Source organism: Cornus florida, unplaced genomic scaffold (genome assembly GCF_030987335.1).
Source record: "Cornus florida cultivar Cherokee Brave unplaced genomic scaffold, ASM3098733v1 CherokeeBrave_3.0.0_Hap2_Chr05, whole genome shotgun sequence".
Classification (NCBI taxonomy): Eukaryota; Viridiplantae; Streptophyta; class Magnoliopsida; order Cornales; family Cornaceae; genus Cornus; species Cornus florida.
In genome coordinates, this window is record NW_026775575.1 from 50,169,265 (window position 1) to 50,185,057 (window position 15,793).

Here is a 15,793-nt window from a genome sequence, read left to right on the forward strand (position 1 = left end):
CTAGGATCCCTCTGCTGCTCCCTCCTCGGCTCTCTGCTGAGCTCCCTCTCTTTTTTTCTCTCTATTCTTTCTGTTTTTCAAGCAAGCATTGTAAGTCTTGATCCACTATTTTTTGTTATAAACCCTCTTCTCTCTCTGCTCTGCAGGCTCTGGGATCTCAGCTGGGTCAAAAGAATAGCCCTGGTCAATTAATAGTTATGTAATCAGATGGCCAAATGGTAATGGCCAAGCATCAACTTTGGAATTGTGCTTGAAGATCAGATTTTCCCAGTACTTGTGGATAATCTCCCAAATAAGAGTAGGAATGGATATCCAGCAGCCCTGACTCAAACAGTATAGAGCCTGTAGAACCCCTTCTCCCCTCTGTGTACCATGGCCTAAAGGAAAGGCATTGAGATGCAGCACAGAATAGAAGAACCAGTAGCGGAAATCAATATCAACCCAGTCTGCAAATATATTACCTTCGAAGGTAGCCTGTGAAGAGAGTGTAGCAACCATGGTCATCTCAGTAGGGTAAACTAGAATGATGGGGTACAGTGTATCCTCAAAGTCAGCGACCAATGGTGAGAGATGGGGGCATCGGTAGGTAGCAGCAATGGCAGGGATAGAAATATCAATGTCCTGACCATATATAGTCGTATACATCAACTGACAGTCATCCTCATCCATCCAGAGGTACTGGAAAAATAGAGCAACCAACCAGGGATAGACTATAGTGTCTGCCAGAGTCATAATAGCATCAATGCCCCTACAGGTGAGATCATCAAAAAACCATTGTGTCTGTTCTAACCCAGCAAATAATTCTCTATCGAATCTAAATTTCAGTTCCAATTTCCTACCGAAGAAAGAGAGAAAAGGTACTGCTCTGATAGTGGGACCCTGTGCCTCCATGAAAGATGGCTTTGAAGATGCAGATGTAGATGCAATATCCTCGGACGATGAAGATGACTCCTCCGCTGGAGATGGAAGAGGCTATGGAACTCTGGCTACTTGCTTTTGGGCAAGAGTCTTTTGCTTACACTGTATCTGTAAAAGCAACAAGTGTATAAATCAGTGCACATGTATAAAATGTGGTAAGCATCTGATAAGAAAACACAAAGCATGCCTAAATCAAGTTGAAACAGAAAATAGACATATAGGATCATGCTTGTGCAAGAAGTGATCAGGAAAGCTTCAAGAATATCATTCAATATGCTTCAATAAGACAAAAATAGATTATGACACAACAAGCAGTCTTAGATACGCAAAATAATGCAATGATAGCATAGAAGGGCAAAAAAGTCATTTTTGGAAACATTTGAGCAAAAATGGGATCAAAAGGACAAGTATAGGATGTGATATGCATAAAGTATGCAATGTGCATTCACAAACCTAAAACTCAAGAAGATTATGCAATTTCATAGCAAATAGACCCTGGGATGGTATCCTATCAATTCCTAAGTAAAAATGTCTACAAATTCAACATTTAAGACCAATGGAGCAAGTAGGATAACATGGAGAATATGATCATGGCAATTGTCTACCTAGGACTCGAGAAGCATGTATATCATGAAATAAAGACTAAGGGAATTGCATGGTTGCAAAACACTTCAATCGTAGGCATGTTATGATACACAAGTTAAAAAATGAACCCGAATATAGTATGCAACTATATGGCATGTATCTGAATGATGCACAAATAACAAAGTCAAACTCCAGTCACAGAAATATTTCGTACTCCATTTCAACAAAATCAAAATCCTATGATCACTCATGGCTCTTGATCCCCTCTAAGCAATATATAAGTAGAAAATTGATCGTTTATGGCTCGCAACCCCCTTTAAAGCTTAAATGAAGCGAATGGTCAAAGAATGATAACAGCAAGAAACTTACCCTTTTTTGAATCAAAATCATAACCGGCAATTAACCTCGGTCTCAATCCCTTATTAGCTTTTCATAAATGGATCACAAGTATATAATCAAGCAAATGGCATTTTGAAAGATCAACTTTCCAAGACAAAACAACATACTCCCAAACTTACTTTAAATTGCATTTTAAAATTCAAAATAAGGTCAAGAATAGATACTAAGGCCAGAGAACAACAATGACATCCCAGACATGTATTTTGAACTCTAAACATTCATTTCCCTCCCCCAAAGTTATTCAAAGATCAATGCCAAAAAGATTTATTCAAAATTTGCACACTAACTTTTAAAACCATCAATGTGACAAAAGTGTGTGCAAAATGTGTATATACAAGCAATAAGTTGTAAATTATTCCAAAAAGCACACAATTATTCAAAGAATATCACATTTGACAAGTTTTAAGCTTTTCAAGCAACATTAGACATTTGACTTCAAAAAGTTTGGTTTAGAAAGTCAATTTTAACACATTTTTCAAGAAAGTTCAAAATCATAACAATTGAGCTCAAAATGTGATGACCTTGTGGGCGGGTGTGCCGTGGGTGGGTGGGAGAGACACTGTCAGGCTACCACACTGGCGAGCTACGGGTGCATAGTCCCACATCGCCTGGGTAGAGGAAAGGTGAAGTGCTTATATATAAGTGTATCACCTCCAATTAGTATGAGGCCTTTTGGGGTGAAGCCCAAGAACAAAAACCATGCGGGCTCAGGCCTAAAGCGGACAATATCATACCATGTGGTGGAGCGGGTCGTTACAAATGGTATCAGAGCCTGACCCAGCCGGAAGTGTGCCGACGAGGAAGTCGGGCCTCCAAGGGGGGTGGATTGTGATGACCTTGTGGGCGGGTGTACCGTGGGCGGGTGCGAGAGACACTGTCAGGCTACCACACTGGCGAGCTACGGGTGCACAGTCCCACATCGCCTGGGTAGAGGAAAGGTGAAGTGCTTATATGTAAGTGTGTCACCTCCAATTGGTATGAGGCCTTTTAGGGTGAAGCCCAAGAACAAAAACCGTGCGGGCTTAGGCCCAAAGCGGACAATATCATACCATGTGGTGGAGCAGGTCGTTACACAAAAGATATCAAACTTATACCCTAGCATGCCAAGAATCAAGAATTTAGCACAAACAAGTTCAATAGCACTAGCACTTAGCACATGCATTAGGATGAAAAGGAAACAAACAGAACAAGTTTCAACTCATTTAAGGGCATTTTGATCAACTTTGAAAATTTTTAACAATTTTGGGGTATATTTGGAATTTTGAAAACTTTGAGGTCCAAACATTCACATGCATTATAGATAAGCATCATAACAAGAATCATGCATTGAATATTCAATAAAGGAAGGAATTAAACAACTCGACTTCTCATTTTCAAAACAAGTTCAAAAATTCCTTTTTACATTTTAGAAACCAACAAATGTGATCACAAAGGCATTTAGGCATTCAAGAATCAATTTGCCAAAACAATGCACCTTAACCATGAGCAATAATCAATTTAAGATCAAAAACTTTCAAAAAGTTCCATTTGAAATCACATTTATGCATTTTATTATGACTTTGCATTTTCAAGTTCAAAAGCACAAGTTTCAACTCAAGTCATGCTTTATGCATTTAAAACAACCTAGAAACAAACAACATCCATGCATTTCATACTCAATACAGACAAATGAACCAAGTTGGGAATCATGTTCATCAATATTCAACTTCAAAAGCCATTGCAACTTCAAAATTTTCAAGAATTTTTCAAGTTAAAAAGGTTAACAATTTCAATTCAATTCTTTTAAAATCAAAACCATTTTGACAATCAAGCTTTCATTTCAACTTACAAAGCAAACATTCCAATTTCATACTTCAAAATTCCATGGCAACAAACTTCAAATTCCATTTACAAGTTGAAATCTCAAAACACTTTCCAAGGACTTGTTATTTTTCTTTTTCAATTCCAACATTTAACTTTAAATCTCTTTTCCAATTTTCATTTCAATTCTAGTGACAAAAATAAACCAAGTGCTATTAAAGAATTTAAAACCAAAATTTAAGTTTATTTTTGCAAAATTTCGGTATTAGTACCTCTTAAATATGCATGCTAACAAAAATTTCAACAAAGGCACAATAACATGCATATACACAATCAATTAAAATCAAATTCCATTAAACATTCATAACTCAATCAAGTCAAAGTCTCAAACTCCATTCAACAAGGCAAAAGGGACACAACCCACAACACAATCCACATTACATTTTGTCCATTCTCCTTCTACTCAACGAATTATACCCATACTCCATTCACAAAAGGGGCACATCCAAAAGTCAAAGTCCAATTTTAGTCCATTCTCTTTATTTTCTTATTTCCAATTTTTTGAAATTTTTTTTTTTTATTTATTTTTTTTATTTCCATTTCTTGATTGAACAAGTATTTATATACAAAAATATATTCATAGAAAGATAAAAATAAAATTAAAAAATGCAAAAATAAAAGGAAAATTAAAATAAAAAATAAAAAATAAAAAAATGAATTTTAACATTCCCGGTTCAGAAATGAGAAGAGGAGATGGAAATGGAGAGATTCAGAATTAACTCAAGAAATCTGGCCTAACCGTGGCCGGAAGTGACAACCGGAGTCTCGCAGGGGAGCTTGCCGAAAATTACAGAGAGTCGCTGGAGACGATTCGGCTTCTCCTTGGCCCAAATCGGCCATAGAAGAGTGATGTGAGAGCTTCCAAGAGAGATTAGAGCGAGGATAGAAAGGGAAGGCTCGAGCTTAGCCGAAAGCTAAAAGCTTCGCCCCGGAATCAATGGATGGCGAAGACCTTGGGCTCCTCTTTGGGGCTCGCCGGAGGTTGAGAGAGAAAGGAATAGTGAAGTTGATACTTCACTAGAAGTTGAGGGAGAGATTGGGTGGAGGGAGTGAGAGGAGATAAGAGGGTTTATGGGAGGAGAGAATCAGGGAGAGAGAAAGAGAAGGGAGGCCGAGAGTTAAGAGAAGAATAGAGAGAAAAAGAAAGGAAAAAGAAAAGAAAAAGGAGGATAGAGAAAGAGAAAAATTAATAGAAAAATTTGGATTTTTGGAAGGCCAACGGCCAAAGCAGTTTTCTCAGAATTTGAAAAGATGTAATCTCAATCAATTAAAGAGGTCTTCAATTAATTGAACAGTTACTTCGATCGATAGAAAGGTACTTTGATCGATAGAGTGGAAGATGAACAGCTTGATTTTAAGAATTTCGATCGATCCAAATGTACTTTAATCAATCGAAATGATGAGATCTTGAGAGCAATTTCCAATGCAAAATGGGCCTCAGCAAAATTCGATCGATCAAAGAGGAGAAACTGCTCGGAAACTTGAATGATCAACTCGAAACATATCTAGACGACGCAAAAAAGAACAAAACAAGAAATGAAGGAGGAATAGGGTCAAAAAAACCCTATGAAGTACTAGTGTTTAACATTACTAGAAAGACGTTAGGTTCTTTTAGCCTAGATCAAAGATCTTGTTAGACATCCCCTTCTGAACGGGGTGAATTGAACTTCAAATCCCACCCAACAAATCATTCCCAAAGGAAATTGTTGGGTTTGATTCAAGTGCACTTGACGACTTTTGATCAAAGAAACTTTTGTTCTTTCAGGCTCTTTCAACATTGGAATTCAAGACAACATCTTTTGAAAATTCATTCAAAGGCAAAACATTTGATTTTTCTACACAAGGAGCTAACTCATTTTTATTAAGTTTGCTTTCAAAACTTTTTTCCACAACAAAAATCTCTTCATGCTTGTCCATTGCATTAGGGGTTGGATTAAAAATATTCAACTTTACCTTCATTATCCCTGTCCTACAATTGATGCTAGCATTAGCGGCCAAGAAAGGACGGCCAAGGATAACTGGTATTTGGCTCTTTGGATTGGGAACCAGTTCCATGTCAATGACTACGAAATCGATCGGGAAGAAGAATCTTCAATTATACCCCGAGGCTTTTTGATAGATCGGTCGGCTAGTTGCAAAACTACCGACGTTGGCTTTAGATCGCCCAAGCCCAATTGGACATATACCGAGTAGGGAAGAAGATTTACACTTGTCCCTAAATCCAAAAGAGCCCGATTAATGACATGGTCACCTATAGTGCAAGATATAGTTGGTGAACCGGGGTCTTTGAATTTGGGAAGAATGTTGTGTTGCAAAATGGAGCTCACTTGCTCGATAAGGACAACTTTTCTTGGTGCTTGGCTTTTGTTCTTTCCCTTTAGAGTGCATAAATCTTTTAAAAACTTGGTATAACACGGAATTTATCTAATTACATCCAAGAGAAAAAGATTAATTTTAACTTGCCTAAACACATCAATGATTTCATTCACCTTACCTTGTTGTTTTTCAAGAGATGTGGATGCTTTCAAAGCATCCGAAAATGGAGCCTTTGGCTAAAAAGATTTTTCAAAAAATTTTTGTGAAGCATTTTCAACAACGGGGTCCTTTGCACTAAATGAAGGAGGAATAAGATGTGAAACGGGATGGGTGTCAACACTAGGTAGCACCAGTTCACTCTCTTCATTGGAAACGTCAACTTGGTTATCAATTACCCTTCTATTTCTCAAAGTAGTCACCGCATTAACTTGTTCAAGTGTAGGACCTTCCAAAGGGGAAGTTGTCTCCACTACAAATTGTTGCTTAGGTGGGGGGGTTAAGAGGCATCTTTCCTTTTTCTGTCACATTCAATGTGCTAGCTATTTTCCCTACTTGGGTTTCTAGCTTGGCAATTGATTGTGAGTGAGAATAAAGCAATTGAGTGTTCGCCTCTAAAGTACCTAAAGCGGACAATACTTTTTCCTCAAAAGCGGGACTTCTTGAATGACTTTGAGAATAAGATGGTTAATTGGGAAAATGAGAGTTTGAAAATTGATTTCCATTGGAAGCTTGATAGGACGGACAATAACTTTGAGAATTTTAGCCTTGCAAGTGGGGTGGAACATACTTCCCTTGAAAACCACCTTGGGGAGGGTTTGAGTCTTCCCCTTAGCTTTTCCAAGAGAAATTGGGGTGATTCCTCCACCCAGGATTGTAATGATTGCCATAGGGATTATTCTCTTAATTCACAAATTCGGCATTGACTTGTTCATGATGGTCATTATGCACATGTCTATGGGGACAATTGCAAGTAGTATGCAACACACTTGAACATGTCATGCATGATTCATTAGAATGATGATGATTAGGGGAGGAAGACACTTGATAAGCCGAATTTTGATTGATAAAAAATTGATCAAACCTTTGAGTTAAAGACTTCACCTCGGCGACTATATCATTAGAATTTTCCACTTGATATAAACTTGAATTCTTTCTTCCTCCATTCACATTTCTATCATTCTCAGAAAACAATGATCTATGCATTGAGTTTTCACTCATGCTTTCTTATAAACGCCATACATCATCTTCATGTTTGTCCAAATACGAACCCTCCATTGAGGCATCAACAATGCCTTTGTGAGTGTCTGACTAACTTTCATAAAAATGTTAAACTATTTGCCATTTAGGAATGTCGTGATGAGGACACTTCCTAAGCAAATCATTCAACCATTCCCATGCCTCATATAACATTTCCCCATCCCCTTGTGAAAACTCTTGAATTGAAGTTCGCATGGCATTGGTTTTGGAAACGGGATAATACTTTCTCAAGAACTCTTGTTGCATTTTCGCCCAAGAGGTTATAGAAAGAGGTCTTAAATTGTTAAATCAATACTTTACCTTATCTTTTAGGGTGAATGGAAAGAGTTTTAACCTTAAAACTTCTTCCGGCATGTCCGTATATTTTACAGTGGAACAAACTTCAAGAAATTCATTCAAATGCTTATATGGTTCCTCATTGGTTAGCCCAAAATAATAGGGAAGCATTTGAATGGTTTGTGACTTAATTTCATAATGATGTGCTCTAAATTGAGGAAAACAAATACATGTGGGTACATTGTATTCATTAGGCACACAGTGATCTTTTAAAGCCATGGGAGGATTTGCAATTGGTGGCTTTATGCGATGACTCTGGATTTTTACAAACCCAGTGTGTCCTGTGATGACCCGAAATGGATCCAAAATATGGAAGCTAAACTTAAACAAGTCTATAGATATGTACGTCATCCCTGAGACACAAAAACATCCTTCCGAGGTGTCCCGGACTCAGCGGAAGCAAGAGCGAAGTTAGGGTTCTAAAGCCCTCCAATGAATGAACCAAAGGCAAAATTGTCATTCTAAACTGAAATGAGTACCATCGTGCACACCATTGGAAAGACAACAAAAAATTAACAAGGATGGACTTAAGAATAACTTGATTCAGAGTCTGGACGATAAAGATAACAAGTCTTAAAGTCGAAAGAAGAGAAACCCCATCCCGGTTCGAACCAAATCCTGACACTACCTCACTAAAATTTGAATATCTTGTTCTATAAGTAGAATCCAAATCTACAATTAGTACTATTGGAAAGCTTATTTCGACGCGGTCAATTTAGACTCAAGAATGGACCAATTCGGAGTTAAAACAAATGATATATGATAATTTGAAGTCAGAGGTGAGGTGCTAAAAAAAGGATAGACGAGCGCTCGTCATAGCGCTCGTAAATGAGCATGCCAAGTCAGTGCCCACTGCCCTGATTACGAGCGCTCATCCCCCAGGGACGAGCACTCGTCCTGTAGACAAGCAAAACAGCTTTTCGAACTTGAAATGTGATTTTGAGGACTTTCCGGACCTTTTTGGAAAACAGTTGTGAAGTAACCCCCCTTAAAATCATGTTTTCTGGTCAACCATGTCAAGACCAACATTTATTTTTCAAGTAATATACCAAAAATGCCCTTAAGATCAGATTTAGCAAAAATGTGAAAATGAATGTTACTCTAAGTGTTCATTTCATCAAGAATGGTGTTGTGTGCCAAAGTGAACATGCACGCATATGTAAAATGATATAGTAGACACACTACAATGGCCTACGGCCTCATTACAATCCATTTACAAATTTCGACATACCAAACCTCCAATTTTCACAAAATAGGCTATGAGGGCACTACTTGTGTTTTAAAACATACTTGTGAACTTTAAAGTTAATGGCCCTTAGCCTTATGTCATACATACAAAATAAGTATTGACAAGTGTACTTAGATACACATTACACATCAAGGAAGCCATCCTAGCTTCAAAAATATCATACATCCATGGTATATAAAATATATCATACAAAAGTAAAGCATGCTAAACAAGGGCATGTCAATATACAAAAATGTTCCAAATTGTTCATCAGGCACTAAGGATGACGAGCATTCGAGAACATAGTTTCCTTACCTGTAAAATAACCCAAACAATTAGAGGGAGTAATCAAGTTACTCTTAGGAAGAAGCATATGCGTATACCCTAAATTTTTAACATCATTGTAAGATTAATATAGACGAATACAAGGGATCATTCCACTTAACGTCTATGTTTAAGGTGTTCTAAGGGATCATCTTAAACTAACTTAAATGATTCTTTAACAACACAATATCAACATCAATGTACTTAACAAAATCAATTCGCTAATAACCACATTCACAAGTCACAATTAAGCACTGGTTGTCAACTTGGAATTGAATGCGAAATCAAATAGTGGAAAACTTGAACATCAAATCTCGGATAAAGCTAGGACCTAAATGGTTATTCTGGGCATTAACCCGTTGGGAATACCACCCTAGTGTGCACTATAAATGGGGAGAACTCATACCTCCCGCACTAGAGCCAAACTCTAGCCATGTCATTTGTAACAATGTCCCAAGAGAAACCAAAATATATCAAGTTCAAAACTCATACACAATTATTAAGGCAAATATACCACCTTCCATGCACAAGTATTTTAAAACCACACAAACCGTATCTTAGGGTTCCAAGTCTATAATGGTATAATAAATGACAAGTTCTCCTCATGATATAATGTGCAATAAAATACCACTAACTTATCAATTCAAATCATGCCTCATTAATAAGCTTTATATACTAAATCTTAACATTATAGTAATAAGTCTCTAAAATAATTGCAAATAGCAACCAACAAGTATATAGAATTATCATTACAATAATTATAGCAATTCAATTTAACAAGACTTGCATATAACATCAATAATTCTACAAGAGTTCTATATTACTACCACATGTGAAAATACTAGTATCTAGCATACCACTAAATCATATACTCTTTTTACATACATATCATACATGCTTCAATCAATAAACCCTAAGTCAAGATGCGAGGGTTTCCTATAATATGCAAGACTATCATATTAAAAGTATATACACAATATATATTAAACCCCAAAGGATTTAAAACAGTTGAAGTATAAACATACTACCACCCATACCTCAATAGATAATTGAATCTTTATAATCCAAAGCAACCAAGCTCAAAATGGAAAACAAATCTAGGGTGTTATAGAGGAGAGTGAGAGGAAACTTTTACTTCCGAAGGTTAATGGTCTTAGATGGGTGGAAGGAGGCCAAATGAAACAAGAAGCTCTAAACCAAGCTTTCCTTCAAAGGTGGCTAGGTTAGGGTTTTGAGAACAAGTGAAATGAAAATGATAAAGTGAAATGTGGTGAGCGGAGGATCTAGTATTCCTCCACTCACTGTATGCTCTTACACTACCTCTCACACATACACAATGCAAGACTTAATTTGGTGTATACACTTGTCACCGATGCATGGCTCCTTCCTAAGCTTAATTCTAAGCCTGCACTTGTCAACCATCCAAGCCAACAAGTGCACCTATCCTAGGCCAACAAGTGGGTGAATCTCCACCCTCCACATTTCACAAGGTTATGCTTCCAAGTAGCTCCACCCTAATGCCAACAAGTGGCTTCATGAGACTGTTACACTTGTCACACTTCCCAAAAATTACAAAAAAGTCCTTTTACAAAATATCTTCCAAATTAAATTGCAAGATGGTCCCTAAGATGAAAAATAATTACTTTGCATAATTTCACTAAAACCCCAAAAATTAAAAATATTTCTAAGAAAGTATGCATCCATGCCCTTTACGAAAAAGTAAACAACTAGTATGTATTTTCTACGAAAGTAAAAATACAATTACCTTGGAAATCAAATATCATGGATGCATGCAAAGCCGGAATCAAATCCAAGCACAAAAAGTGAGGTTATGCAAAGAAAAACGATAAACGGGAAAATAACAAAATAGAGAAAATGACGAAAAAAGAAATTACCGAAAAAAAAAAGAAGGAAAATGACCAGGTCATTACAACCTACCTTCCTTAAAAGGATTTCGTCCCCGAAATCAAGTTGTACCTGAAAGAGAGAACAAACTGGGATACTAAGAGCGAATCTCCTATTCAAGCTCCCAGGTAGCCTCCTCAATGCAGTGATGTCTCCACAAGACCTTAACCAATGGAATGGTCTTAGTCCGTAAGACCTGCTCCCTTGAATCAAGAATCTGGAATGGACCCTCCTCGTAGGTCACGTCCTCATTAACAACATCTCTCTATCATAAAATATACGATGGATCCGGCTCGTACTTCCTTAACATAGAAACATGAAAGACGTCATGAACCCTATCCAGGTCTGACGACAACGCCAAACGATAAGGAACTTCACCGACGTGCTCCAAAATCTGAAATGGCCCAATGAACCTAGGAGACAACTTGCCTGTCTGCCGAAATCTCAGAAGTCCCTTTTATGGAGAAATCTTGAGAAAGACATGGTCCCCAACCTCAAAAGACAAGGATCTCCTCCTCTTGTAAGCATAACTCTTCTGCCTGCTCTGAGCTGTAGCCAACCGTTGCCGAGTCAACTTAATCTTTTCTGTCATCTCAAAGACAATATTGGGACCCAAGGCGACTGTATCACCTACCTCGGTCCAACAAACTAGAGATTTGCAAGGTCTACCATACAATGCCTCAAAAGGTGCCATGCCAATACTGGTCTGGTAACTATTATTGTAGGCAAACTCAACCAAGGGTAAGTAGTCTTCCCAACTACACCCAAAATCTAAGATGTAAGCCCGTAGCATATCTTTCAATATCTGAATGGTACGCTTCGACTGACCATCAGTCTGAGGATGGAATGCCGTACTAAAATGAAGCCTCGTGTCAAGAACCTCCTAAAAACTCTGCCAAAAGTGAGACGTGAATCTGGGATCCCTATCCGAAACAATGGATACGAGAACCCCGTGAAGCCTAACAATGTGCCCCACATACAATCCACTAAGTCTCTCTACATCATCCATCACTGCCATAGGCAAAAAGTGAGCCGTCTTAGTTAATCTGTCAATAATGACCCAAACGGCGTCATTCCCTACCTTGGATCTCGGAAGTCCCGTCACGAAATCCATAGTGATTTGCTCCCACTTCCACTATGCCATTGGTAGTGGTTGCAACAAACCCGCTGGCCTCTGATGCTCTATCTTCACTTGCTGACAAGTAAGGCATTTAGCCACGAACTGAGAAACATCCTGTTTTATACATTTCCACCAAAATTGTCTCCGCAAATTGTGATACATCTATACCACCAGGATGAACTGCGAGTCAAGAATTGTGAAAATCCCGAAGAACAATGTCACGATAAGACAAAGGAATAAACATCTTCCCTCTGTACCTGAGACCACTGTCTAAATGCAAGGTCTAACCCTCTACATTCTCGCCGCCTGAAATCCGATCGTGAATGGACTTCATCTCCCCATCCTCCTGCTGTGCCTCAATAACGCTGCTAACAAGAGCTAGTTGAGCCACAAGGCTGAACAAGATAGCCGGTGAAACATCCTCATATGACTGTAAACCAAGATCTGCAAGCTCTTCTAGCATCTTCCATCTGTGGACGGAAATGCTAGCAAGAATATTCCTTGACTTCCTACTCAATACATCGGCCACCACATTGGCCTTTCCCAGATGATACTGTAACTCAAAGTCATAGTCCTCCATAAACTCAACCCATCTGCGCTGTCTCAAATTCAAATCCTTCTGAGAGAAGAGGTATTTAAGACTCTTATAATCGGAGAAAACCTCGAACTTCTCCCCATACAAATAATGTCTCCACCCTTTCAGGGCAAAGATAACCGCTGCCAACTCCAAATCATGTGTTGGATAGTTCAACTCGTGAGTCTTTAACTGTCAAGACCCGTAAGCTACCACTCGTTCAGTCAGCATCAGAACACACCCTAAGCCTTCTCGCGAAGCATAACAATAGACCACGTAACCCAAACCACGTTCAGGTGTGATCAAAACTAGAGCTGATGTCAACCTAACCTTCAATTCCTGAAAAGCAAAATTACAAGCCTCATTCCATATGAACTTGACTCCCTTGCGAGTAAGTTGAGTCATAGGTGCCGCTAGATAAGAGAAATCCCAAACAAATCTCCTGTAGTAGCCGGCTAGGCCAAGAAAGCTCCGAATCTCAAACACTATTTTCGGACGCTCCCAATCCATCACAGACTCAATCTTCGATGGATCCACTGCAACACCACCCCCTAACACTACATGTCCAAGAAACTTCACCTTCGGTAGCCAAAATTCACATTTCTTGAACTTGGCATACAATCAATTATCCCTAAGGATCTGCAAAATTACTCTCAAGTGATACTCATACTCTTCCCTCAAAACTGAGTACATAAGAATGTCATCAACGAACACCACTACAAATCTGTCAAAATAGTCCCTGAATACACGGTTCATCAAATCCATGAAAGCCGCTGGAGTATTGGTCAGACCAAATGGCATCACCAGAAACTCATAATGGCCATACCGTGTACGAAAAATGGTCTTAGATATATCCTCATCCTTAACCCTCAACTGATAGTAACCCAACCTCAAATTAATTTTTAAAAAGCATGTCGTTCCCTTCAATTAATCAAATAAGTCATCAATCCTAGGCAAATGATACATGTTCTTGATCGTAGCATGATTCAACTTGCGATAATCGGTACAAAGTCTCAAAGACCCATCCTTTTTCTTCGCAAATAGAACCAGTGCTCCCCATGGTGAAGCACTAGGACGAATAAAGCCCTTAGCTTTCAAATCATCCAACTGACCGTTCAGCTCATCAAGCTTTACCGGTGCCATACGGTACGATGCCATAAAGATGGGTGCTGTACTGGGAATGACATCAATGGAAAAAATAACTTTCTTTAAAGGAGGTAACTCTGTCAGTTCCTCTGGAAAGACATCAACAAAATCCTCAACAACTGCTAGAAGAACACGGCCCAAACTACTATCCTCGTCAATTAGCAAAATAGCCAAGTAGGATCTGTGGCGACTCCAGTCACCAATGCTGAAAATCATCATCGGGTGGGAATCACTCCGATCTCCCATAAAATGGAAACAATCTCCCTTGGGACTGCAAACAGACACCTTCCGCGGAAGCAATCAATCGTAACCCGAAATAATGATAACTAATCCATCCCAAGAATGACATCAAAGCCCGTTATATCGAGAACAACGAAATCGATCTCTTAGGTCCGCCCAGCTATCTCAATAGTACAACCCCGACAAACACGATCCAAAGATACTGGACCCACAACTGGCGTATCAACACAAAGAAGACTGTCCCAAAGTGTGACTTCCGGACCCAATGAATGTGCAAATGATGCAGAAATAAAAGAATGTGATGCACCTGTGTCAACAAGAACCCAGGCCCAAGAACTGAAAACTGGAAAGATACATCGAACTGAAGAGGTCCCTGCGGAAGCATCCACCTATGGAAGAGTGTAGGCTCGTCCTTGAGCCCCTGAGCCATGCTATGAATTGCCATGATAGTCTGACTGACGTATAGAAGCAGTAGGAGTAGAACCCCTGGCTGGATAAGTGCCAACTGGCGCCACTGGCGCCACTGGCTGTGGTGCCTGGGAACTCTTAAACCAAACTAAACCACTGCAGACTGTGCCTGTGCTGGTACCATCTGTGAATTTGTGCCACTACGTGGCTTATTCAACAACTTTGGGCAATCCTTATTGAGATGACTTAGTTGCCAGAAGCAAGCTCCCTGCCCTGTTCTTGTAGAAACTGATGACTGACTGGCCTGTGGTCGAAGCTGTGGGCAGCGAGGCTTGATGTGCCCCGGCTACTGACAATGGTGACAGATCACACCCCAAGTTGATCCCGAAGATACAGGGATAATGGGTGCGGAATGAATCTGCTGTGGTACCCCCTGTGAGTGCATACTATTCCTTGCCTTAGCCTTCTTCCTCTAACTCCCGAAAGATGATAGAGTGTCTCCGCGAGGCTACTTATGTGAACCCCTAACTCGTAACTGATCCCGTTCCTCTGCCTCAGCTAGCATAGCCCTCTGGACCACCTCTCTGTAAGTCCTCAAATCAAAAATTAAGACCCGTGGCCTGATGTCAAGATGTAGTCCATCCTGAAACTTCATTGCCCTGGCCTTATCTGTCGCCACAATATCCTTAGCATAACGAGAGAGAGAAGTAAATCATGTCTCGTACTCAATGACACTCATGGTGCCCTGATAAAGACCTGTGAACTGTATCCTCATCTCCTGCCTCATAACCCTAGGAAAGAAGTGCTCGAAGAAAAAGTCTCTGAACTCATTCCATGTCATCAACTCAATATTGTGGACATTAGTTATAAACCTCCACCAGATGTCTGCATCTCCCATGAACATAAAAATAATTAAGGAAATCCTCAACCTGTCCGTGGGTACGGCCATATTGTCCAACTTGCGAACCATAAGGTCCAACCAAGCCTCTGAGACTAACGGATCTGAACTCCCTACAAATGGGTCAATCTTAACCCTCTGTAGTCGCATGACGTACTCCAGTGCCTCATTGACTATCGGTGCCGGTGCCGGTGTCAGAATCTGTATTCCTACCACCTGCCTACGTATCAATTACTGTAGAGATTTTGCAATCCCCTAATTGATTCCTTGAGCCACCCG

At 39.4% G+C, this 15,793-nt stretch overlaps 1 protein-coding gene and 1 pseudogene across 1 annotated transcript in view; both read left to right on the forward strand.

Moving 5' to 3' along the window:
- LOC132309264 (agamous-like MADS-box protein AGL62) overlaps window positions 1-15,793 on the forward strand; it is a 44,319-nt gene that overhangs the window by 21,600 nt on the left and 6,926 nt on the right. Inside the window, exon 4 of the mRNA XM_059807584.1 lies at window positions 13,008-13,016. Within this exon, the coding sequence (XP_059663567.1) occupies window positions 13,008-13,016 (9 nt within the window). The remainder of the gene's footprint in view (window positions 1-13,007; window positions 13,017-15,793) is intronic.
- Window positions 7,427-7,525, forward strand: LOC132310759 (small nucleolar RNA R71; annotated as a pseudogene).